Source organism: Bufo bufo, chromosome 7 (genome assembly GCF_905171765.1).
Source record: "Bufo bufo chromosome 7, aBufBuf1.1, whole genome shotgun sequence".
In the NCBI taxonomy this organism is placed as follows: domain Eukaryota; kingdom Metazoa; phylum Chordata; class Amphibia; order Anura; family Bufonidae; genus Bufo; species Bufo bufo.
In genome coordinates this window covers 27,541,208-27,567,917 of record NC_053395.1, presented here as the reverse complement: position 1 = coordinate 27,567,917, position 26,710 = coordinate 27,541,208, and the positions used below count along the sequence as shown (strand labels likewise).

General features: G+C 46.7%; 3 protein-coding genes across 6 annotated transcripts in view; 2 read left to right on the top strand and 1 right to left on the bottom strand.

The window, feature by feature from the left end:
- Positions 1-12,219, top strand: part of LOC121008959 (glucagon receptor-like) — a 33,050-nt gene extending 20,831 nt beyond the window's left edge. The window contains exons 7-13 of the mRNA XM_040441797.1: positions 631-790; positions 987-1,047; positions 1,159-1,228; positions 1,484-1,572; positions 2,956-3,094; positions 7,284-7,325; positions 12,100-12,219. Of these exons, the coding sequence (XP_040297731.1) occupies positions 631-790; positions 987-1,047; positions 1,159-1,228; positions 1,484-1,572; positions 2,956-3,094; positions 7,284-7,325; positions 12,100-12,171 (633 nt within the window). The 3' untranslated portion in view covers positions 12,172-12,219. The remainder of the gene's footprint in view (positions 1-630; positions 791-986; positions 1,048-1,158; positions 1,229-1,483; positions 1,573-2,955; positions 3,095-7,283; positions 7,326-12,099) is intronic.
- Positions 12,220-12,327: 108 nt separating this feature from the next.
- On the bottom strand, positions 12,328-25,061 carry ANKS3 (ankyrin repeat and sterile alpha motif domain containing 3). Of its 3 annotated transcripts, none has more exons than XM_040441795.1 (17): positions 24,921-25,043; positions 22,516-22,697; positions 22,054-22,252; positions 21,831-21,952; positions 20,015-20,096; positions 18,869-19,004; positions 18,649-18,789; positions 18,424-18,561; positions 18,260-18,354; positions 17,002-17,163; positions 16,377-16,501; positions 16,032-16,173; positions 15,780-15,952; positions 15,615-15,688; positions 14,245-14,331; positions 14,073-14,163; positions 12,328-12,874 (listed from the first exon to the last, which is right to left on the bottom strand). In XM_040441795.1, the coding sequence occupies exons 2-16, from the start codon at positions 22,671-22,673 to the stop codon at positions 14,081-14,083; spliced, it is 1,917 nt and encodes a 638-aa protein (XP_040297729.1). In that variant the 5' UTR covers positions 22,674-22,697; positions 24,921-25,043; the 3' UTR covers positions 12,328-12,874; positions 14,073-14,080. The 3 variants fall into 3 exon arrangements, with proteins under 3 accessions (XP_040297729.1, XP_040297730.1, XP_040297728.1); XM_040441796.1 differs by lacking the exon at positions 24,921-25,043 and adding an exon at positions 22,801-22,893; XM_040441794.1 differs by having other exon boundaries at positions 12,330-12,874; positions 24,959-25,061.
- Positions 25,062-25,665: 604 nt separating this feature from the next.
- Positions 25,666-26,710, top strand: part of LOC121008957 — a 66,732-nt gene continuing 65,687 nt past the window's right edge. The window contains exon 1 of one of the 2 annotated variants that reach the window (XM_040441792.1): positions 25,666-25,846. In XM_040441792.1, coding sequence (XP_040297726.1) covers positions 25,837-25,846 — 10 coding nt within the window. In that variant the 5' untranslated portion in view covers positions 25,666-25,836. Of the gene's footprint in view, positions 25,913-26,710 lie in introns of both variants that reach the window. The other variant, XM_040441793.1, reaches the window with a different exon arrangement.

Here is a 26,710-nt window from a genome sequence, read left to right as displayed (position 1 = left end):
ATGATCGGGTCCAATTCTTTCATCATGACAAACATATCTGTCATGACGATCTCAAGGGCACTGCTCAATGTCCCCATGAGATTGCGGCGGGAGCCACTAGTTAGCTCTCATACTGACCAGGGGTGGCTAACCTTAGAGACACAAAGAGCCAAAAAAATAAACGTAATGACCAGGGCTGTGGAGTCGGAGTCAGAGTCTGAGTCGAAGAGTCGGAGGCAATTTTGGGTACCTGGAGTCGGAATCGGCATGGTGGTGGAGAGTGAGCCGGCCTGACTGCTAGAGCCGCACTTGAAGAAGCAAAGAGCCACGGGTTGGCCACCCCTGCCTTAGACTATTGCATCTCAGTGGTCAGAGGTAGGGGAACTCTTCTCTCTTCTCTCTGACCATTGGCACCCTGGCCTAATAAAGGACCCCAGGCCTGCCCACAGTGCAAAAATTGCTTTTAAAGAGCCTTGAAACACGAGTTATCAGTCAAACCAGGGTCACCCATCTGTGGACAGCACTGTTTGGGCCTTGTTGCTCCTGGATCGGGGTTCTGGTTGAGAGCTTTTGAGGGGAGCTGTAGACAATGAGTATTATATACAGGCCCCTTTAACAGTGCCATGTGTGTTATTAATATATCTTATGCAGGCCGCTATTGGATGTCGCACGGCGCAGGTGATAATGCAGTACTGTATTCTGGCCAATCATTACTGGTTTGTGGTCGAGGCGGTCTACCTATACAAGCTGCTTATTGGTGCAGTCTTCTCCGAGAAGAACAATTACACCCTCTACCTCTATCTTGGATGGGGTAAGTGAATGATCTAGTCAGAACACCATGAACCTTGCAGTTGCAAGCCCTCTAGACCAGTGATGGCTAACCTCCGGGACTCCAGCTGTGGTAAAACTACAACTCCCAAGATGTACACTTGCTTGGCTGTTCTCAGAACAACACAGAATTGATGGGTGCCTCTTCATTTAGACATGTGTTTCCCATTACTTTGCAGGGACGCCGGTTTTATTTGTAGTTCCTTGGATGACGCTGAAGTATCTCAAGGAGAACAAAGAGTGAGTGACAATGCCATACTATGATGACCAGCTTCTTCTCATTGATTTGGCACCTTTTATTTCTCCTTAGTTGAGAGGCCTTCATACTTTCCCCTTTCTGATTGGTTCTAGATGCTGGGCCCTAAATGACAACATGGCCTACTGGTGGATTATCCGGATCCCCATCCTGCTGGCCTCGGTGGTGAGCACTGACATTCGTGTTACATTCCAGACCCGGGTTTAACAACCCAAATGTACAGCATCACATAAGCCTATGATGCTGAAAACTCGGATCATGAGAAGCACGGTTGGGAATTTATTCTGGACGCTATAGTAGGCCCACAATATGGGCGCCTGAATGAGACCTAGTGCATCATGCAGTATAATATTGGTTTATATGTCTCACCGCTGTCCTGGTGGCATGCCCCTGACCTCACCTGTCGTTCCTTCTCCTCAGATTAACCTTGTGATCTTTATGAGAATCTTGAAAATGATATTGTCTAAGCTGAGAGCCAACCAGAAAGGTTTTGCGGACTACAAACTAAGGTGAGAGTCACTTATGGCCTGTATTTACCCCTCAGAGGTCCCTGCACTCTGACAACTTAAAGGGGTTTTCTGGAAGTAGATTATTGATGACCTGTTGTCAGGATAAGTCATCAATATCAGATCACTGGGGTCCGACTCCCATTCAGCTGTTTGAAGACACCACAGTGAGCTCTGTGGCCCCTTCCTAGGCCGATGACATCATGTTCACATCGGTCACGTGACCTATGTGCAGCTCAGTCCCATTCAAGTGAATGGGGCTGAGCTGCAATGCCAAGCACGGGCTCTATCCAATGGATGGTGCTGTGCTTGGTATGCCCTTTAAGCAGCTGATCGGCAGGGGTGCTGGGAGACAGACCCCCACTGATCAGAAATTGACAAGTATGGGCCAAATGGCCTTCTCTTGTGAAAAACAAAAATGCCAGCTAAAATGTGGTTGCCGCAGGTGGCACCTTCATGTCTTCTCAACTCTAGTTTTCATAAATAAGTCCAATATTCATATGAATAAAATGGGTCTCGCAGGTGTGGCCCCCAGCACATTAGCAATATTCATTAGGCCTCATGCACATTACCGTGTCCGTATTGCGGCCCACAAACCACAGATCCGTGCAGAATGAGTATTTTTCTCACTCCCATCACTAGAAATGACTATTCTTCAGAATAGGGGATAACTATCAGATTGGCGGGGGTCCCAGCATTAGGAGAACTGGTACCCCATAAAGCCCCCCTAAAATGGACGGAGCAGCAGGTTGGAAGTTTGTTGTGCTGTGGATAGGGGATAACTTTCTATAACCAGAATACCCCTTTAAGTTCCAGAGAATATATCCTAGCAACGATCAGTAAAAACCACGGATGCCGTTTGGGTTGTCTCCGTGGTCTTCACAGACCCATAGACTATCATGTGCACAAGGGGTCTATAATCATGGACAAAAATAAGGCATGTTCTCATGGTGCTACCACGTTCCTTAGAAAATCACATCGCGTTAGCGGTCCATGGTTCACTGACGTGTGAAAGAGGACGAGCATGATTAGGAGGATGTTTGCTGTGACCCAGACGTCCATCATGAGCCAGGAGGAGGGGGTTAGTGAATGGAAGAAAAAGCAGCCCTGGTTACATACTACCTGTAATTGACATACACGGCAGGGAAAGATGAATTAAAGTTTTTACAAAAAGGGAAAGAGGTAAATAAATGTTAATGAAGGTAAAAACTGTGCCCATGGAAAGATCCGTGGATGGGCTACCACTGGAGAAGGATTTGAAGACATCGCTAGCATTCTGGGGCTCACACTGTTGTCCTCCAGTTGACCATTACATATTTGCGCCCAGTGCCATACAATGCTTAGACCACGGGCCCCGTATTCAGAAATGTGCTTCTGTCTCTGTAGACTGGCTAAGGCGACGCTGACTCTCATCCCGCTATTCGGAATCCACGAGGTAGTATTCATCTTTGCTACGGATGAGCAGACATCAGGGATCCTTCGGTATATCAAGGTCTTCTTTAACCTCTTTTTCAGCTCCTTCCAGGTGAGAAAATCACAGGAACATTTGGACTGGACTGGTTCTCCTTGTGGAGATCCAGCCTCTATAGGGAGTCTTAACCTCCCTGGCGGTATGATTATGTCAGGAATTTTGTACCAAAAGTGGTACAATTTTTTGCATGGAAATTTGGTGTTATGTATTGTAGGCCTGCAATTCTTAGGCCCCTTTCCCACGGGCGTTGCGGGAAAATGTGCGGGTGCGTTACTGGGAACACCCACGATTTTTCCGCGCGAGTGCAAAACATTGTAATGCGTTTTGCACTCGCGTGAGAAAAATCGCGCGTGTTTGGTACCCAAACGCGAACTTCTTCACAGAAGTTCGGGCTTGGGATCGGTGTTCTGTAGATTGTATTATTTTCCCTTATAACATGGTTATAAGGGAAAATAATAGCATTCTGAATACAGAATGCATAGTACAATAGGGCTGGAGGGGTTAAAAAATTAAATAAATAATTTAACTCACCTTAGTCCACTTGATCGCGTAGCCCGGCATCTCCTTCTATCTTCATCTGATCTCTGTGCAGCAACAGGACCTGTGGTGACGTCATTCCGGTCATCACATGATCCATCACCATGGTAAAAGATCATGTGATGGATCATGTGATGACCGAAGTGACGTCACCACAGGTCCTATTGCTGCACAGAGATCAGATGAAGACAGAAGAGAAGCCGGGCTACGCGATCAAGTGGACTAAGGTGAGTTAAATTATTATATTATTTTTTTAACCCCTCCAGCGATGTTTTACTATGCATTCTGTATTCATCCCGATCGTCTCCTAGCAACCGTGCGTGAAAATCGCACCGCATCCGCACTTGCTTGCGGTTGCTTGCGATTTTCACGCAACCCCATTAATTTCTATAGGGCCTGCGTTATGTGAAAAACGCACGAAGAGGAGCATGCTGCGATTTTCACGCAACGCACAAGTGATGCGTGAAAATCACCGCTCATGTGAACAGCCCCATAGAAATGAATGGGTCGGTATTCAGTGCGGGTGCAATGCGTTCACCTCCCGCATCGCATCCGCTCGGAATACTCGCTCGTGTGAAAGGGGCCTTAATAATTACTTACTAAACTAATTACTTAACTTACTAAAGTTTGAAACACAAAATCATGAATTATAATCTAATTAATATAATTTTATTCACTAATGTAATAAAGAATAATGAAATTTGTCAAACAAAGAAAATTCAATGAACATCCGGAGTGTGATAAATTTTGAAACATGGGACTGCACAAAGTCATCAACTGTCAGATCTGAGGTGATACAGTGCAATCCTCTCAGATTACAACGTATTACCTCTTTTATGTGTGTGTGTCACTTTATAATTTTGAATTTCCTGCCCAGTTCTGCTCCCATGCGCCACAGGTGCTCGCAGGGAACGGAACCAGGAAGTCAGATGCCGGCCGGCGCTCTCGCCTGCGAGAGAAGGTAAGGGGACTCCGCTGACAACTTTTCAATGTTACCCCGAGCGTGACTCGGGGTTACCGCTCCTGGCAGCGAAAATTAACCCAGAGTCACGCTTGGGAATACAGCTAGGAAGGTTAAAGACAATGCTTTTTGGGAAAAGGTATGCAAATTAGCTCTCCTCCAGAAGGAATAAAACTGTCTCTCTAGTGCCACCTATGGGTAAAGAGCTAATTTGCAAGACTATGGGGAGAAACTATGGATTTTATTCTGCTTAATATAACTAATTAATATAACCTTAAAGAGGACCTGTCACCGCTCCTGACATGCCAGTTTTAATAGGTACATGCATTTCCCATGCAATAACAATTCTGGAGCATCTATTCTTATGGCTCTATGTTGTGCCATTCCTTTATTATTTCTACTAGAAGTTACAAATGAATTGCTGGCAGTCTGCAGTAAGGGTACAGAGGGGCGGTAACCAGTAGGGGGTGTGTACCTGCACAGTCTGAACACTCGGTACACACCCCCTACTGGTTACCGCCCCTCTGTACCCTTACTGCAGACTGCTAGCCAGTCTTTCATAACTTCAAGTTGAAATAATAGTGATGGCACAACATGGAGCCAGAAGAATAGATGCTCCAGAATTATTATTACATGGGGAATGCATGAAGCTATTAAAACAAGCAGGTCAGGAGAGGGGACAGGTCCTCTTTAACATGGTTTTGGTTCAGTAATCCAAGTAACGTAGCTAAGTGTGCTTTTAAAGACAACCCCTGTTGATAAATCCTATTAGGGTATGTGGACATCATAGAAGGGGTTCCCCACTCTGCAAGCCAAAACAGAGAGCTGCTCTGTACGAACAGCTTCCGTTCCAGCCGAATCAAGCAATTCTTCTATTACAAGGATGGCCATTTATCTGTATGACCGCCATGTAGTACCTTATTTCCCCGTGGCTGGCCATGGCCTCTGGTGATTAAAATCAGCTGATTGCCAGGAGTGGAACCCAACTGCTGAATACCCAGGGGCGGCATTCTGATGAGACAACGCCTTTAGGCCTCATGCACACCACCATGATTTTGATGTGTGTCCGATTCACATTTTTTGCGGATTGCACACGGACCTATTCATTTCTATAGGTCCCCAAAAAAAACGTACAGCACTCGGATGTCATTCATGCCATAACTTATAGAACCTGTTAAATTATTATATTATTTTTATATCCGTTTTGTTGACAGGGATAGTTTTTTTTTAAACAGTGGTTCCCGCGAAAACTGTGGGAAGCACATGAACCGCGTCCATATTTGTGGACCGCAAAATGGATACGGTTATGTTCAGGAGACCTTACTATGAGTCTTAAGTTGGAGACAGCCTCTGCTAAAGGACATATTACCTCCATAGGGACCAACTTCCAGTATAGGAACAAAGAACAAAGGAGAAACAGCTAAGTCAACTGCTTGAGACCTTAGGAACGTAAGACAATAGGGTTTCAGATTCCAAGTAAACCCTACTTACTGGGGGTCATTTACTAAGAAAGTCTTTTTACGCTGGTCTTAGATTCCCCCCTGCTCTGCCTCTCCTAATTTATGACGAGGCGTGTTTCCAATGAAAATGTTAGTAAATTTGCCAGGGCCCCAACACACCTTTGACCCACTCAACTGCCAGACACGGTGTAAAACCGGCCATGTGCCTAAATATTGTTGCAAGGCTGGTCAAAAAATGGACTTGCGATTAATTTTATGACTAAAATAGTCACAAATTCCTTAATAAATGATCCCCAGCGTATGCTGAATGTTGAGCAACTTGTCCTGGTCACGTGATGACCACACAGCTGAAGGGCTTGTTACAGTGAAGTTCTCAGAGCTGCCTCGTGTGGTCGGCCATCACAGGACCTGGGCTCGTTTTCATCCTCTGGAAGTAACCATAAAAGTTCCAATTCACTCACAGCAAGCAGAGATCTTAAAGGGGTATTCCCATCACAGACAATGGGGGCATTTCTAGGATATGCCTGCATTGTCTGATAGGTGCGGGTCCCAGAGGTGGGACCCGCACCTATCAGACAATATGGGCATATCCTAGCGATATGCCCCCATTGTCTGTGATGGGAGTACCCCTTTAAAGGAGTTGTCTCATCTCAGACATTAGGGGCATATCGCTAGGATATGCCCCCCCCCATTGTCTGATAGGTGCGGGTCCCAGCGCTGGGACCTGAACTTATATCGGGAACGGAGCGGGCAAAGTGGTGGCTGGAGGACTTTGGTCCGGCCACCACCAAGCTCTCTCTATATAGAAGTGATTGGGAGCGTACCGGGCATGACCGGCCACCGCTCCCATTCACTTCTATGGGCCTGACGGAAATAGCCGAGATTTTCGGCGGCCCCATAGAAAATGAACAGAGGGCGGCTGCGCATGCGCAGTGTCCCCTTCACCATTTTCTAGGCTCCGTTCTCTATATACAGTAGGTGCAGGTCACAGCGGTTGTCTGAGATGAGACAACCCCTTTAACACAGTAAGGAATTGATACGATAAGATGAAATCCGCACATAATGCATGCCACCGCAAACTACGTCCGGTGTGCATGTACCCTAAAAGGTACAGGTCCACATTTTTCTATAGACAATATCAATTTCGTACAGTTCTTTTACAGTCATTCCTCCTTCTACCTTCATTAAGGAGACACTAAATATTCTCCCCTACAATACCCCCATCTCACCTGTGGACAGCAAAATCCATCCAAACACTTTAAACTCCTGTTGTTATGTCTTATAGGGTTTCCTCGTGGCGGTATTATACTGTTTTGCCAATAAAGAGGTAAGTATATACAGTAGGTTGGTACCGGCACCAAGGTTTAATCTCCGTTCATTATATCAGAAGCCTTGGTTCTGCAAATACATTGCACCTTTGTTTAACCTTTACTGCCCCAGACAGTTTTGACCTTCAGGGCACAGCATTTTTCTTTTCCTTTTTTTCATTCTAGGAGGTCTTGTGTTTTGCTGGAAAAGTTGTATTTTTGAAAGGAGATATTATATATATATATATATACACACACACACACACAGACACACACACACAGTGGATATGAAAAGTCTACACACCCCTGTTAAAATGTCAGGTTTCTGTGATGTAAAAAAATGAGACAAAGATAAATCATTTCAGAACTTTTTCCACCTTTAATGTGACCTATAAACTGTACAACTCAATTGAAAAACAAACTGAAATCTTTTAGGCTACTTTCACACTAGCGTTCGGGTGTCCACTCGTGCGCTCCGTTTGAAGGGGCTCACGAGCGGTCCCGAACGCATCCGTCTGGCCCCAATGCATTCTCAGTGGAGGCGGATCCACTGAGAATGCATCCGCCTGCCAGCGCTCAGCCTCCGCTCCGCTCAGTGAGCGGACACCTGAACGCTGCTTGCAGCGTTCGGGTGTCCGCCTGGCCGTGCGGAGGCGAGCGGATCCGTCCAGACTTACAATGTAAGTCAATGGGGACGGATCCGCTTGAAGATGACACAATATGGCTCAATCTTCAAGCGGATCCGTCCCCCATTGACTTTCAATGTAAAGTCTGAACGGATCCGCTCAGGCTACTTTCAGACTTAGAAAATTTTCTAAGTTTTAATGCAGACGCATCCGTTCTGAACGGATGCGAACGTCTGCATTATCGGAGCGGATCCGTCTGATGAAACATCAGACGGATCCGCTCCGAACGCTAGTGTGAAAGTAGCCTTAGGTAGAGGGAAGAAAAAATATAAAAATAAAATAATATGGTTGCATAAGTGTGCACACCCTTAGGACTCATGCACACGACCGTTGTTTGGGTCCGCATCCGAGCCGCCGTTTTGGCGGCTCATATGCGGACCCATTCACTTCAATAGGGCCGCAAAAGATGCGGACAGCACTCCGTGTGCTGTCCGCATCCGTGGCTACGTTCCGCGGCCCCGCAAAAAAAATATAACATGTCCTATTCTTGTCCGCGCTTTGCGGACAAGAATAGGCATTTATATTGCCGGCGCCCGTTCCGTTCCGCAAATTGCGGAAGGCAACACGGCGGCTTCCTTTTTTTGCGGATTGCGGACCGCAAAAAACAGCATGCCCGTGTGCATGAGGCCTTAAACTAATACTTTGTTGAAGCAACTTTTGATTTTATTACAGCACTCAGTCTTTTTGGGTATGAGTCTATCAGCATGGCACATTTTGACTTGGCACGATTTGCCCACTCTTCTTTGCAAAAACACTCCAAATCTGTCAGATTGCGAGGGCATCTCCTGGGCACAGCCCTCTTCAGATCACCCCACAGATTTTCAAATCGGATTCAGGCCTGGGCTCTGGCTGGGCCATTCCAAAACTTTAATCTTCTTGGTTGATTTGGATGTATGCTTTGGGTCGTTGTCATACTGAAAGATGAAGTTCCTCTTCATGTTCAGCCAATATTGACTGGTATTTGGAACTGGTCAGAATTCCCTCTAGCTTAACTAAGGCCCCAGTTCCAGCTGAAGAAGAACAGCCCCTTGGCATGATGCTGCCACCACCATGCTTCACTGTGGGGATGGGGTTCTTTTGGTGATGTGCAGTGTTGTTTTTGCGCCAAACATATCTTTTGGAATTATGGCCAAAAAGTTCAACCTTGGTTTCATCAGACCAGAACACCTTTTCCCACATGCTTTTGGGAGACTTCAGATGTGGTTTTGCAAAATGTAGCCTTGGATGTTTTTCTTGGTAAGAAAAGGCTTTCGTTTTGCCCCTCTACCCCATAGCCCAGACATATGAAGAATACGGGAGATTGTTGTCACATGTACCACACAGCCAGTACTTGCCAGATATTCCTGCAGCTCCTTTAATGTTGCTGTCGGCCTCTTGGTCGCCTCCCAGACCAGTTTTCTTCTAGTCTTTTCATCAATTTTGGAGGGACGTCCAGTTCTTGGTAATGTCACTGTTGTGCCATATTTTCTCCACTTGATGATGACTGTCTTCACTGTGTTCCATGGTATATCTAATGCCTTGGGAATTCTCTTGTACCCTTCTCCTGACTGATACCTTTTAACAATGAGATCCCTCTGAAGCTTTGGAAGCTCTCTGTGGACCATGGCTTCTGCTGTCGGAGGCGACTAAGAAAATTTCAGGAAAGACCAACTAGAGCAGCTGAACTTTATTTGGGGTTAATCAGAGGCACTTTACATGATGGCCGGTGTATGCTGACTCCTATATAACAGGATTCTGAATGTGATTGCTTAATTCTGAACACAGCTACATCCCCAGTTGTAAGAGGGTGTGCACACTTATGCAACCACATTATTATTTAATTTTTCTATGTTTTCTTCCCTCCACCTAAATTATTTCAGTTTGTTTTTCAATTGAGTGGTTCAGTTTAGGTCACATCAAAGGTGGAAAAAAGTTCTGAAATTATTTTTTTAATCACAGAAACCTGACATTTAAACAGGGGAGTGTAGACTTTTTATATCCACTGTATATACACACACATATCCTTTCAAAACTACAACTATATATATATATATAGTATATTAAAACTCCAGCAATTGACCCATGAATTTGTTTTATTTTACTACTTTTGTATAATATAAACTTAAAGGGGTTTTGATATTTATAGCCTATCCTAATGAAAGGTCATCAGTATCTGATTGGTGGGGGTCTGACTATGGTTTGTTTTTTTCAAACAGCACTCGCAATATGGATTAAATAACGTGATTATTTCATAGTTGGGATCATTTTGGACAAGGATATACCTATTAATGTGCACTTTGTTGTCCCATTAGGGGGCTTGACCATGTGATTGCTTTATCTCTTGTCTAATACACTGCAATACTTCTGAATTGCTGTGTGTTATGTCGGTCAGCGTAAAGTTGCCTTCACACGCGGCAGAGAATTCTGCCACTGAAAATTGGTTCCATTCACCTTAATGGGGCTTGCAGAAATCCATGTGCTTGCCGCCCCATTCAATTGAATAGAACAGATTTTCAGTCGTGGAATTTTCTGCCATGTGCAAAGGCACCCTAATGCGTCACGACAGTAGCAAAAAAATCCATCCAAGATAGATTTTTCTGCGATTGTCGTGTCGCAGCATGCCGCATTGCGACACCATAGACTATCATTATAATAATTGTCACGCGACACATGTTGCAGTGTAGTTGTGCCCTATGTGTCGCGCAGCCCTAGCCTTAGGGATCAGGGACTGTAACGGCATACACCTGCTAGGTTCATCAATGATCTACATATTAAGGAGGTTCTCCTGGACTTAGACCATCAGGGTTTGGTTAGTGGGGGTCCAGGGATCAGCAGAATGAAGGGGCTGGAGTGTCACGTCATCTTCTTTGTGTACACAGGGACAGTGCTGCACCTGAACTTGTGGCCGTGCCTGGTACTACAGCTCAGTCCCATATTCTTGAATGGATCTGAGCTGCAGTAACAAACACAGTCAAAATGTGGCAACTTCATTCTGCTGATCGCCATGAGGGTCTGCATGACCCCTTTAAATATAACACACGTACAGTACAGACCAAAAGTTTGGACACACCTTCTCATTCAAAGAGTTTTCTTTATTTTCATGACTATGAAGGCATCAAAACTATGAATTAACACATGTGGAATTATATACATAACAAACAAGTGTGAGACAACTGAAAATATGTCATATTCTAGGTTCTTCAAAGTAGCCACCTTTTGCTTTGATTACTGCTTTGCACACTCTTGGCATTCTCTTGATGAGCTTCAAGAGGTAGTCCCCTGAAATGGTCTTCCAACAGTCTTGAAGGAGTTCCCAGAGATGCTTAGCACTTGTTGGCCCTTTTGCCTTCACTCTGCGGTCCAGCTCACCCCAAACCATCTCGATTGGGTTCAGGTCCGGTGACTGTGGAGGCCAGGTCATCTGGCGCAGCACCCCATCACTCTCCTTCATGGTCAAATAGCCCTTACTTTCAAAGTTTTCCCAATTTTTCGGCTGACTGACTGACCTTCATTTCTTAAAGTAATGATGGCCACTCGTTTTTCTTTACTTAGCTGCTTTTTTCTTGCCATAATACAAATTCTAAGTAAAGAAAAACGAGTGGCCATCATTACTTTAAGAAATGAAGGTCAGTCAGCCGAAAAATTGGGAAAACTTTGAAAGTAAGGGCTATTTGACCATGAAGGAGAGTGATGGGGTGCTGCGCCAGATGACCTGGCCTCCACAGTCACCGGACCTGAACCCAATCGAGATGGTTTGGGGGGAGCTGGACCGCAGAGTGAAGGCAAAAGGGCCAACAAGTGCTAAGCATCTCTGGGAACTCCTTCAAGACTGTTGGAAGACCATTTCAGGGGACTACCTCTTGAAGCTCATCAAGAGAATGCCAAGAGTGTGCAAAGCAGTAATCAAAGCAAAAGGTGGCTACTTTGAAGAACCTAGAATATGACATATTTTCAGTTGTTTCACACTTGTTTGATATGTATATAATTCCACATGTGTTAATTCATAGTTTTGATGCCTTCATAGTCATGAAAATAAAGAAAACTCTTTGAATGAGGTGTGTCCAAACTTTTGGTCTGTACTGTATATAGGGGTAAATTGAAGATCTAATTCTGTCCTCTTTATTTTCAGGTAAAGTATGAAATACAGAAAAAGTGGCAGATGTGGAAAATGGACGGCTCGTCTCTGCTGTGCCTGCACTGACCAAGATCTGGGTATATGATGAACTTGTAATCTGAGCTAAAATACTAGACTTCAAGCAAAAGTCCTGACGTAACGGCGGCCCACAGGGCACATGAGATCCATCAGTAAAAAGAGTGTCTGGCAAGTCTTAGAAGAAAATGGAGCGTCAATATGAGGGGGGGGGGGGAATCATAATGGAGATGTTGTCTATAGTTACTAATCAACTCAGAACTTTGCCAAGTGGGTTGGTTGCTATAGGCGCCATCTTTGCCCCCTCACTAGGTCTTTATTCTATCATCACTTTGCCAAAGAAAACGGAAGCGGCATATTTCATAGTTTTATTGAGAGTACATAAAAGTTCAGCTGAGCGCCATCGTTCCAGCCGACCTATTACATCCTTCCGTTAAAATAAGAATCATTGATGGGCGTCTAAACCATGAACAGTTCAACCCCTCCAATAAAATAAAAGGCTTTGCAACGGCTTCTTCATCAAGGATGCATCAAAGTTTCACCTTCCCTCTCGCACCTTCTGCAAAAAGGGATCAGTAGAATATCACCAGGGATTGCAGTCTGCCTCCGACACCATCAGCCCAGAGAGGGCACGGCCAGACCCTTCTGTGTGGTCATCCGAGCAGAGAAGGGCAGGGGGCAGCGCGATCTAGGATCGGAACATCTTCGGGGTGGAAAGTTTCACCCATCGTCTGAGGTATGATCAAAGCGTCTCCTAGAAAGAGGGGAAAAACACTGGCGTTATCAAATACTCAGGGGTAAAGACTTAAAGGGGTTGTCCTATCAAAAATATTCGACACTTTTCAAACCAGCAACTGGATAGGATTACTTTTGTAATTGCATGTAATAAAATTTTTAGTATAGCCACTGAGCTATTTAATAAGATGTATGTGTATAGCGCCGACTAGTACCTTGGAACCAAAGGAGAGTTCGGTTTCAAGTTTTAAAGCGGTTTTCCACTTTACCGAAGTTATTCAACGAAGTCACGCGCGACTTTGTGAATGACTAACTTTGGCTCATCGGAGCCCATACATTCTAATACTGTACAGAGACGGATCTCAGTACAGTATTATTCCGAAGTTTTGAACGAAGCGACTTTGGATGAAGCATCCGAAGCTCGCTTCGCTCAACACTACTAGTAACAGACTCAGAAGACGCTGAGAAGAAGTGGGCGGCATGTCAGAGCTAGCTGAGATATGAAACAACTGCTTCTACACTCCTGAACACACAGGAGCGTCTTGCCTTTATGTAACTGTGATTTATCCCTCCTTATCAGCTTTCTGAGCTCCCTAGAAGAAAACAAACACAGTGGGAAGTAAGATAAGTGAGGTCACTGCATACAATACTGCTAAAAGGCAGATTGCCCTGCTTTTGAGAGACATGCATCTAGCTTTGCAGCTGAAACAGGGAATAATATGGCTGTAAGAGACATTAGGGAAGCCCAAATATAACTGTTCCTTTACAGTTATGAGTGTACAAAGAAGCACAGCCATTATGCAAACTTTTTTTTGAAAACTCAGTTAATCTCAAAAGTGTGGCCCCAGATACTACAGTGACTTTTGGGTCACTACCTGGGCATCTTGATATTGCATCTTCCTACATTACTTACCATAACCGCATACCACACTTAAAGGGGTTGTGCCAATTATTGAAGTTATCCCCTGTGCTGTACTTCGCCAGTGAAAAAAAATGGGCTGGCAGGACGCAAAGTTGACCAGCTGCTTCAATATAAAAACGGGACCCAAAAATTCTCAGGAGCACTGGGAAGCCCAGTGGTCAGATCCGCACGATCAGTTAGTTATCCTCTATCCTGTGGACGGCGCATAACTTCAATACTTGTCACAACTCTTAAGCAAGGAGTCCGACGTGAAGAATATGAAAGCATGGGATGACCAAATCCGGTCTTCTCGTACCTGGTTCCTCAAGGATCAGGCCATTTATGTCTCCCCTTGTCGGAAGTTCTCATCTTCTCCAGGTTATCCTGCAGCGCTCTCACTGCCTTCTCTGCAGGGACACAAATCATTTTCGTCTGTGCTCTTCTATGGCTATAGCGTCTCTTATCCTGTCCATTAAAATGCGGCTTACCTAACACCACTGAGCTTTCCTCCTGAGATGTCGAAAGCTCCTGCACGCTCAGAGACTTCAGTGGGGCGGCATTACTTCCTTTAGGAGCTAACAAAAGAAACAGGTAGGTTACCACCAGAGATCCAGATTACTCACATTATCGATCCAGGCAATCCCTTCTTATATTCCAACATAGAGGTGGTGGAGAGGGGTCTGCCGCTGTGGATGACTTAAAGGGGCTTTCCAGTAATTAAAGGCTATGTACAACTTTTTTTTAATAATTGCATTTTATTTTTTGGGCTAAAAAAATCATTTTTTCAATTGGTCTTTATTAAAAATATTGAGCCGTTCTGTCACAACGGATTAACTAGCTGTGTGAATCATACTTTTTACTTTCGCTTTGAGCCCGTCAGATTAGCCGGCTGACTGAGCAGAGAGAAAATTCAGATCCCTCTGTTAGAGCTTCTAAGCTCTGTACAGAAAAAAGGGCTCCAAATTTGTAATAAAGACCTATTTAAAAAATAATTTTTAGCTCAAAATGAGTACAATGCAATAATAAAAATAAATTGCCCCCAAAAGGTGTACATAGCCTTTAAATAGGACCTGTCCCCCCAAAAAATGCAGTGTGTTCTACAGGTAGCATGTTCTAGAGCTGGAGGAGCAGATTGGTATGTAGTTTTAAGGGAAAAGACTCAGTAAAACTACTTGTCATTTATGCTGCAGAAAGGACATTCCCCCTGAGCTGCATCACAAAGAACTTGCCCACTTAGCTGCAGTAGAAAGCACACACCCCCTTGAGCTGCCAGCCTTATGAGAATCTAGCAGAGCAATTGGAGCAGTGACTGGGGGAGCTCTGGATCCATGTGAGGTACAGGGCAGGTTCTAGCTGTGTTAGAACATTATTGTCATGTACTACATGACGCTGTCGGATTTTACATTAAACACAGGACAATCCCTTTAATTCAAACAAGGAGCTGTCCAAATGGGACAACCCCTTTAACAGCTGCCATCCCACACCTTTAAAAGGCATTACCATCTCATAAAGCGATGACATACGGCTACAATATGCCATCACTAGGATCATTGGGGGGGTGACCTCTGGACCCGCACCCAGTGCAGTTAGCGCTGTGCAGGGAGCTGCACCCAACCACATTCAATATGCTACAGTTCCCTGGACAGCAAGTGACCCGGGCGCTGCTGTGCAGGCGGAAACAGCAAAGGGGACGTCATGCTAATTCAGGTCTGCAGCCCCTTCATTTTCAGGATCAGAGGTCGGACCCCCAGCGATCATAAAGTGATGGCATATCCTAGCGATAGGTTATAACATCATACCATGGAAATACTGCTTTACCTGACATCATATTCTCACTGCTCTCCACCCAGCCTCTTACCTGCAGGCCTACAGGCAGGTGTCCTGGCAGCATTAACTTTGCCCAGCCGGAGCGACAGCTCTTCCTGGCAGCTCCTATGGTGAAGATTAAAAAAAAGAAAAAAGAAGAAAACTGCCGTCCGCGCTCATTATGGCCACATAGTCCACTACTGACTGCTGGGAGTACCTGAGTTGGGCGAGTGCCCGCTGTGCATCAGCAGCCAGGTTGCTAGTGGCTTCCAGCTGGCCGTGAATGGCCCTCCATTTTGTTTCCTGCTCCATGAGGCAGCCCTCGGCTACAGCTCGGAGCTCTCGCTCCTGGTCCACCTGCCCTTTCAAGGTGTCCGTCTCCTCGCACTTCTGTGGAGGAAAGAGAAGTGATATAGACCCGCCACCTAGTACAGGGGAAGTCGAGGAGGACGGTACCAACAGCCCATACCTTATGAAGCTGTATGGCCAGTTCCTGCATCTCGGCTTCCAGGCGATCGGCGTAGGCCTGTTCTAGCGCATCTCCTGGAGGGCGGGCAGAACTATGCCAGCGGGCAATGGCGGAGGTCATTTTTCGCTTTGGTCCAAATAAGCTGCAAGATAAAACCGTCATATAGTGTTTAAGTAAATGATATTAGAAGTCGCCACGTACATTATACCTGCTAACCCTTGGCTCAGCTGCTGCAGAACCTCTTTCGATGGCGTGGTAGGATTTTCAGATCTCAGTCACAGTATAGCCGAGGCTTCCTCTACCTTTGTGCAGCCACAATGTCGCCACCCTTTTCCCTTCACTTACGTGATGCCCACTTCCCGCAGGTCGATCTCAGTAAGGGTAAGGAAGATTCGGAGATTGACGTCCTGCTCCTGGAAGACGGACAGGTACTTGGAGCATCCGATTTGCTCTAGAAGCTCTGCCAGGTCCTGAGGAGAGAATATACACCACTGAGAAACATGGCGATCAGGACAGGATTCAAAGCCTGTCCACGAGTCGGTCAAGTGACCAGTCTTCATCTTAAAAGGGTTCTCCGCTGTGGACACTCCCTGCTTGTTAGAAGGGTCCCTGGGCAATAAGATGACCACAAGGAGTCCCCATGCTGGGACCTCCACTGATCTGCTGTAATCTGTAAGTGCTCAATTTCCCTGCAGCGCCACCCCAGGAGAGATTAAGCATTACACGGTGATCACTGAAATCAATGCATTGCCTGTGTAATTCAGGACAAAACAGGTCCTCCAGAGAAGGAGACGCCCTTTTAACTGTCCTCCAACCTGGCCAAGAGCTGAGGACCCCTCCATTAACTCAGAATTCTCTAACAGGGAGTATAAAAATACACTGTAACCGCCGGCAGCCACGTCAGGGGTCAGGCTAGCTTTGGAACCAGCTTACGTGGGAAATAGCCACATACAAAGTTTATGTATTGTACCTTGGGCCCGTTATACCGCGGGATGTTTGGTTCTGCCAGTGTGTTGGACGTCCTGCAGTGTGAGGGTCCAGGGCCGGTATGGGCGTCACCATTGCGCTGCCTCCCTTTGCCAAATGATTTGGTGTGTTTCCTGTTGGCGGTTTCTAACGCTGGATCCGAGTCCTAAAGAAGAAGATAAGCTTTGGCGTAATGGCAACACCCCCTAGAGACCCATATGCATATATTAAAACATAATTATTCTCAGCAATGCGGACACATATGAACATGGGTATATACAAACAACAAAAAATGGCGTGGTGTCAAAAGGCAGGAAGTGCATACAGTGGAGGATGCCCGCAGCGGACCACAAGTACCACATCCTCCACTGTATGGATTTTTGCTGGGGATCGCCATTAGCAACGGGCCACAAGTGCAGGATCTGCTCCCCTGGGTATAGATGCACCACTGCATGTGGGGTTGAGCACTTCCTGCCTTTTGACACCACGCCATTTTTATGTTGTTTGTATATAGATAGGTTTGGAGGTATATAAACTCCATATTTAAATGTGCCTGATTCTCATCCACAGGCAACATTTAGGTGCACCTGTGAGGCCTGGGCCTTATCAGCCAGTCTTGGGTGGGACTCACAGCCTCCTCCCATTGCAAGCATGGCTGCATGCTGGAGGTAACTGGGAGTTTGCTGGGAGTCGGACCTTACGCTCTTGTAATTCACCCACTGGCTCCTGGTATTGTCCATACGGCACAGGTAGGTTAGCGTTAGGTCCCGAGCTACTAGAGATACCTTGGCGCGGTGCTCGGGCTCAGATATGTCCTTCATATAAGGATATATTGGCTAAATTCTCAATTTTATCACAAATTTGAGGGTTTAGTCAGACTTGTTTGTTTGCATCCACAGTAGTGCACCTTCCTTATTAATGTTTACTACATACGGTATGGACATGGGCGCAACACAGATGCCTTCAGCTGCCAAGCGCACATGTAACAGGTCAGCCAGTGTCATAGGTACAAAACTGCTGACAGATGCCCTTTAAATGTGTTAAAGTCAATGGGAGCAGCACAGCAGTGATACAAAATTGACGGAGCTGGCGCATCACCTGATCAGCGTCAATGCAGGGTGTCGGACCCCCACCATTTAACTAGAGACGGCCTATCCTGAGGATGGGCAATCTCTTAATAAAAGGTAGGCAACACCTTTAAAAATGTTAAATTGCAGTGACGTCCGGAGCACCGTCGAGCTTACTATGTCGGACATGTGTACCTCGTTGCTCTCCAGGGAGGCCTCGCTGCTCATGCCGGTGTTGATACAGATCCCCTCACTGCTGCTGCTCCGCTGTCTACCTGTGTACCCCTCCACTGAAATACAGAAGATACTGTAAGTCATGTGACTGAGACCATCGGGGAGGTATCTTATGTGGCACCTACCTTTACTGCTGCCATTACTCTCCACGTCGTGCTCATTGATCGGGGAGGTGACATCACGATATCTTAGATCTTCTGAACCTCCAGTCTCATAGTCCACATCATTGAAGGTAACGTAACCCTGAGGGGGGAGCTGACCGCCTAGCGTGAACATGCACACATTATATATACACACTACAGGTCAATGCCTGCAGATGTAGGAGAGGACCAATGTTTAGCTGAACTCACCATAGCTGGGCCCACCACCCGTTATCTTGGCCAGGGCTTGGGGACCATCATGAATACTGGGCCCTTTAGGTTTACGCTGGTGCCGTGGTCGGTGGGGAGCTGAGGAGGACTCGTCCGATGAGCTGAGATCTTCATGACGTGCTGAGGAACCATGGACACAATGTAATATAACCCAATACTCAATGACTGAGGAGGACCTTTAGGACGGACCACATCTTACCTGATCCTCTGCTGTGAGTCCGAACCCCCTTGGCACGATGGGAGTCAAACAGCGACACTATCCTAGAATGGCCATATCTGGCTGCTAACATGCGGGCGGTATCTCCATTGTGGTCTGTCTCAGTAAGTTTAACCCCCTTTGAAATAAATCAAGTTCACAACAGTCAACCAGAAAAAAAATAATAAAAAAAAAGGCTGAAAAGGGATTTTTCAGGAATTAAAGGGGTTGTGCCATGAACTACTTTTCACTCTAAAGTGTATTTTCATCAATTACTCTAGCTCCCAATCTTCCTTGGATTGTTTTTTTCCCCCCTCAAATTTACCTCATTTGCAGTTTTCTCGTATCCCCCATGCTTGAATCCTACTTCCTGGTTTGCCATGTGTCTGCAGATCATGTGACACTAACCACGCCCCTTATTCTTACCAATGACGCATGGATATGACTGTATGTATTTTACGGTCTGCAAAACCAGATCCGCAGAATAGGCCCGTGTGTTGCATCAGTTTTTTGGCCGACCCGCTGATTTCAATGGGTCCACGGTCGGCATTTTGCAACCAAGTATTGGACATGTTCTATCTCTTTGAGGAACGGACATGATCCATGTGGTTTCTGTGTCCGTATGTCCATTCTGCAAAACATAGAACATGTCCAATGCTTGGCCTCAAAATGTGGACCATGGACCCATTAAAGTTGTGTGCATGAGGCCTAAGGCAGTTTTGTTCATTGGTGGAATTTGGGGAAAGTGATATAACAGAGATACAGCGGGGCAGGATAGATTTAGATCAGTGGCACAACCCATTTTAAGTATTTATGATCTCTCTTTGGAATAGGTCATCGGTATCTGATTATTGGGGAGGTTGACTCTCAGCACCTCCGTCAATCAGCTCTGACCACTGCTGCAGCCTCTTCACAGTATACCAAGCACAGCGCCATCCATTGTACAGTGGTTGTTCCTGGTACTGCAGCTCAATCCCATTCACGTGACGTCACTGGCCCCAGCTCTCACCAGAGAGCCGCATCAAACAGCTGACTGGCAGGGGGTGCCGGGAGGTGAACCACCACGATCATATATTGAGGAGGATGGGTCATCAATATACAAATCCTGGCCAACCCCTTTAAGGGGAGATGTTTAGTTTGGGGACTTACATGATTCAGTAAATGTTGCACTATGATCTCATGTCCAGATGCTGCTGCCTCCATTAGGGGAGTGAAACCATAAACCGGTTCCCTAGAAGGATTAGAGCAGTTTTCCAGTTAGGGGTCTATTCACACAAATGGACACCCTCATTCCAGTGCAGTTAATGCCTCGTATATTTTTGCATGTTACATCAGGCTTAAAGGGCATCTGTCAGCAGTTTTATGCCTATGACACTGGCTGACCTGTTACATGTGCACTCGGCAGCTGAAGGCATCTGTGTTGGTCCCATGTTCATATGTGCCCGCATTGCTGAGAAACATGATGTTTTATTATATGCAAATGAGTCTCTAGGAGCAACAAGGGCGTTGCTGTTACACCACACCTAGAGGCTCTGCTCTCTCTGCAACTGCTGCACTTTGATTGACAGGGCCAGGTGTGATGATGTTTTCACTGCCTGGTCCTGTCAATCTAAGTACAGGATAAGTAATGTAATGTCTGTACACAGTGACTCCACCAGCAGAATAGTGAGTGCAGCTCTGGAGTATAATACAGGATGTAACTCAGGATCAGTACACGATAAGTAATGTCTGTACACAGTGACTCCACCAGCAGAATAGTGAGTGCAGCTCTGTAGTATAATACAGGATGTAACTCAGGATCAGTACAGGATAAGTAATGTATGTACACAGTGACTCCACCTGCAGAATAGTGAGTGCAGCTCTGGAGTATAATACAGGATGTAACTCAAGTAAACATTAAAGGAAATCTGTCAGTCCCGAAACACCCCCCAAACTAGGGTAAGTCGTGTATAGTGTCAGTTACACTGTCTATGTAATTTTTATCTCCACACTCACTTGCATTCAGACACTGTGCTCCCATAAACCAGCAGTAAAATGCATTTAGAGGACTCCTGGGCATATATGACGTAGCAAGGAGGCATGTTCTTTGGGGTCTCATGGAACCTTTGGGCTCTGGAGAAGATAAGGTGTCTGAGAGGTAAAGGATGTGGGAGCTTTCTTCACTGAATCAAAGAATGCCGTCCACATCTCTATCACACATCTGCAGAGGACTCCATGCATTTCCCTGCTGGTTTGTGGGGGCACAGTGTCCGAATGCAAGAGAGTATGAAGATAAAAATGACATAACCGGACTCTGCGTCACTTACACTGTACACTGCTTGCGCTAGTTGAGGGGGTGGTTTTTAAGCGGAGTTTCCCTTTAAATGACTGTTGGGCTTTTTTTGTCTTAAAGGGGTTGTCTCACCTCAGACATTGGCGGAAAATCCCTAGGATATGCCCCCAATGTCTGAATATCTTTAGAACGGAGCAAACAAAGTGAAGAAGGGCGCACTGCGCATGTGTGGCCCCCTCCATTCATTCCTATGGGAGCTGTAGCTGAGCGGCGCACTTGGCATTCCTCGGCAGTCCCATTACGGTAGGCGCGCCGTACAAATGTGGCCACCGCTCCATACAATTCTATGGGGCTGACGGAAATAACCAAGCAAGCGTTTGGCTATTTTTGGCGTTCCTATAGGAGTGAAAGGAGGGTGGTCACGCACCCCCGGGACCAGCACCTATCAGACATTGGCGGCAAATCGCTAGGTCTAAGGGGAGACAACCTCTTTAAAATTACTGAATAACTTTCTCATTTGTGTTTTGGTTTGTCACAGTTTTAAATAACTCTACTTGCTGTCAGTGAATGGATACAATTACGTTCCCCTTCACAGTCCAGGCACCAGTCGGATTATGTCCTTCTGACCAGGTACAGGGCTCATTATAAGAGAGCTCTGGTACAGAAAGCCCCATGACCATCTTGCACTCTTACTTTGCTTCTGCATTGGCGCCATTTTCCAGCAGGAATCGCAGCGTCCGCTGATGCCCGGCGCTGGTGCAGTGGAATAGGGCGGTCCAGCCACGGGCATCTCTTGCCTCAATCTCAGCTCCTTGCTGCAATGATAAAACAGACACGTGAGCTGCATGAAAACTGCAATACCAGGCGGGCGTGAACAAGGCGTTGCAACCCGCTGCCCGGGGGGGGAGGGTTATACCTTGATCAAGAAGTAAGCTGCACTTTCATTCCCACAGCTGGCTGCCAGCATAAGAGGGGTCTGCCCGCTGGGCGTTCTGCAATTCACATCCACCCCTGCCTCCAGCAGCAGGCTGACCACAGCATCATGGCCGATGTAGGAGGCGTACATGAGCGGCGTCCATCCTCCTAGGTTGGGCTGATTCAGATCCACATCCCTCCTGTGCAAAGACAAAACATGCAGCATTAGTTACCAGGGGCACACAGCACCGACGGACCCCAACCGGGCAGTGGGGAGGGTTAAAGGGCATTCACACCCCTAAAAAAAGTAAAACATGACCAGTTAATACAACTCAAAGGACATGGGGTCTCATCATAGACACTGGGACATATCCCCAGTCTGAAAGAATAGACCTCCAGCAATGAAATGAGATTGGGAATGCAGGGTTACTAAACACCATCACCCTGGGGAATGTAGTCTTACCTGCGCACACAGCTCTGCACTACCTCACATTGACCAATAGAGGCCGCTGTGTGAAGGTCCAACGACAACTCCTGGCCACCCGATGGTTCGCCATACCACATGGACAGACTGCAGCTCAGCATTTCCGTCTCGCTGGCGTCATCACTGAGCTCCGCCATGTTCCCGACAACTATCACCACGTCCTGCAAGAAGTAAGGAGTCAATTTACACAAATCACAGCTCCTCCAATCACTGCACATATATGTAACACAAGTATGAGCACACGCAACTGCAAAGTAATATTACCTGACTATTAACCAGGATCAGAACAAAGCCCTGTCCTCCTCCTAATACACAGACATCAGGACACGGACCTCTCCTCCTCCTAATACACAGACATCAGGACACGGACCTCTCCTCCTCCTAATACACAGACATCAGGACAGGGACCTCTCCTCCTCCTAATACACAGACATCAGGACACGGACCTCTCCTCCTCCTAATACACAGACATCAGGACACGGACCTCCCCTCCTCCTAATACACAGACATCAGGACACGGACCTCTCCTCCTCCTAATACACAGACATCAGGACGCGGACCTCTCCTCCTCCTCCTAATACACAGACATCAGGACAGGGACCTCTCCTCCTCCTAATACACAGACATCGGGACACGGACCTCTCCTCCTCCTAATACACAGACATCAGGACACGGACCTCTCCTCCTCCTAATACACAGACATGAGGACACGGACCTCTCCTCCTCCTAATACACAGACATCAGGACAGGGACCTCTCCTCCTCCTAATACACAGACATAAGGACACGGACCTCTCCTCCTCCTAATACACAGACATCAGGACACGGACCTCTCCTCCTCCTCCTAATACACAGACATCAGGACACGGACCTCTCCTCCTCCTAATACACAGACATCAGGACACGGACCTCTCCTCCTCCTAATACACAGACATCAGGACACGGACCTCTCCTCCTCCTAATACACAGACATCAGGACACGGACCTCTCCTCCTCCTAATACACAGACATCAGGACACGGACCTCTCCTGCTCCTAATACACAGACATCAGGACACGGACCTCTCCTCCTCCTAATACACAGACATCAGGAGACGGACCTCTCCTCCTCCTAATACACAGACATCAGGACACGGACCTCTCCTCCTCCTAATACACAGACATCAGGACACGGACCTCTCCTCCTCCTAATACACAGACATCAGGACGCGGACCTCTCCTCCTCCTCCTAATACACAGACATCAGGACACGGACCTCTCCTCCTCCTAATACACAGACATCAGGACACGGACCTCTCCTCCTCCTAATACACAGACATCAGGACACGGACCTCTCCTCCTCCTAATACACAGACATCAGGACACGGACCTCTCCTCCTCCTAATACACAGACATCAGGACACGGACCTCTCCTCCTCCTAATACACAGACATCAGGACACGGACCTCTCCTCCTCCTAATACACAGACATCAGGACACGGACCTCTCCTCCTCCTAATACACAGACATCAGGACACGGACCTCTCCTCCTAATACACAGACATCAGGACACGGACCTCTCCTCCTCCTAATACACAGACATCAGGACACGGACCTCTCCTCCTCCTAATACACAGACATCAGGACACGGACCTCTCCTCCTCCTACTACACAGACATCAGGACACGGACCTCTCCTCCTCCTAATACACAGACATCAGGACACGGACCTCTCCTCCTCCTAATACACAGACATCAGGACACGGACCTCTCCTCCTCCTAATACACAGACATCAGGACACGGACCTCTCCTCCTCCTAATACACAGACATCAGGACACGGACCTCTCCTCCTCCTAATACACAGACATCAGGACACGGACCTCTCCTCCTAATACACAGACATCAGGACACGGACCTCTCCTCCTCCTAATACACAGACATCAGGACACGGACCTCTCCTCCTCCTAATACACAGACATCAGGACACGGACCTCTCCTCCTCCTACTACACAGACATCAGGACACGGACCTCTCCTCCTCCTAATACACAGACATCAGGACACGGACCTCTCCTCCTCCTAATACACAGACATCAGGACACGGACCTCTCCTCCTCCTAATACACAGACATCAGGACACGGACCTCTCCTCCCCCTAATACACAGACATCAGGACACGGACCTCTCCTCCCCCTAATACACAGACATCAGGACACAGACCTCTCCTCCTCCTAATACACAGACATCAGGACACGGACCTCTCCTCCTCCTAATACACAGACATCAGGACACGGACCTCTCCTCCTCCTAATACACAGACATCAGGACACGGACCTCTCCTCCTAATACACAGACATCAGGACACGGACCTCTCCTCCTCCTAATACACAGACATGAGGACACGGACCTCTCCTCCTCCTAATACACAGACATCAGGACACGGACCTCTCCTAATACACAGAGCAGTAGATAATACCGTCCCTCGCCCTCGGTGTGAACAGGCTGTATCCTCCCGGCTGGGGTCTTCTCTTCTCGCTCAGGACTCTGGAATCTGTAGTCTTCTTCTAATAAGTAACTTCTAACTTGCGACTTTCTGCTGACTACAATTCCCAGCGTGCTTCGCAACACGAGCCGCCCATTGGCTGACTGACAATAGAGTTAACCAATTACATTTTAGGATACATGAAGGGTGTCTGGTAAATCAGCCAATAGTAACGATGCAACCTATGTTCTATCAGCTGTATAGTACAAGTACCAAATAAACACAAGCCTTCGTAATAGAAATTGCATAAAATGTTATGAACAGTCAAGTAATTATCTGGTTGTATATCAGTGGCCCTTCTTGGGGCCCCCGGAAGTAACTGGCCAATTAGAAAACAGTGTAGTATAAATTGTGCTCTGTCGATCTGCCCGGACCTCGAGAGGCGGAACCTAAACCGGTTGCCTAGGTGACCAAGAACGTGAGAGACGCAAAGGAACGTTATGGGCGTGACTATAGAATCGACGTTGTTGATTGGTGAAGCAGTATGCACCATGTGATGGGCGTGGTTTGACAACTGGAAGCCCACCCTCTAACGAATCTAGGCGCGGCATCCTCTTGCACCTGTAGTTATTGAGCAGATGGGCGTGTCCTGGTTAGGTGGGCGGGGCAGTACCCGGTAAGACCAAGGGAACGCGTTAGGTGACAGCCGGTTTTACGGTGGTCGTTGGTTGGAATGTTCAGAGCTGGTGGCGAAGCTTCCGGGATATAGGGATTAGGTGCAGGAGACGTACGATTAATGTAGCCACAGCTGGGAGAGACTGTGCATGTAGACGTGGTTTCCATGGAAACAGGTACGCTGACAGGAGTGCTGATCTGATCTGTGACTACTGTGTATAGCCAGGATCTGCTGGTATAAGGTAAGCAGAGACTTTACTTATGTATGTACTGATCCTGAGTCACATCCTGTATTATACTCCGGAGCTGCACTCACTATTCTGCTGGTGCAGTCACTGTGTACATACATTACTTATCCTGTACTGATCCTGAGTTACATCTTGTATTATACTCCGGAGCTGCACTCACTATTCTGCTGGTCGAGTCCCTGTGTACATACATTACTTATCCTGTACTGATCCTGAGTTACATCCTGTATTATACTCCGGAGCTGCACTCACTATTCTGCTGGTCGAGTCCCTGTGTACATACATTACATTACTTATCCTGTACTGATCCTGAGTCACATCCTGTATTATGCTCCGGAGCTGCACTCACTATTCTGCTGGTGGAGTCCCTGTGTACATACATTACATTACTTATCCTGTACTGATCCTGAGTCACATCCTGTATAATACTCCAGAGCTGCACTCACTATTCTGCTGGTCGAGTCCCTGTGTACATACATTACATTACTTATCCTGTACTGATCCTGAGTCACATCCTGTATTATACTCCGGAGCTGCACTCACTATTCTGCTGGTCGAGTCCCTGTGTACATACATTACATTACTTATCCTGTACTGATCCTGAGTCACATCCTGTATTATACTCCGGAGCTGCACTCACTATTCTGCTGGTCGAGTCCCTGTGTACATACATTACATTACTTATCCTGTACTGATCCTGAGTCACATCCTGTATTATACTCCGGAGCTGCACTCACTATTCTGCTGGTGGAGTCCCTGTGTACATACATTACATTACTTATCCTGTACTGA

Bases quoted from the DNA above. Each gene is read 5' to 3' on its own strand.
- ANKS3 (XM_040441794.1), bottom strand. From the start codon at position 22,673: ATGGCGGAGCTCAGTGATGACGCCAGCGAGACGGAAATGCTGAGCTGC. The intron at 19,005-20,014 runs GTAAGTCCCCAA...TTTATTTCAAAG, and splicing joins TGCAACATTTACTGAATCAT to GGGGTTAAACTTACTGAGAC. The intron at 18,790-18,868 runs GTAAGATGTGGT...ATGGTTCCTCAG, and splicing joins GACTCACAGCAGAGGATCAG to CACGTCATGAAGATCTCAGC.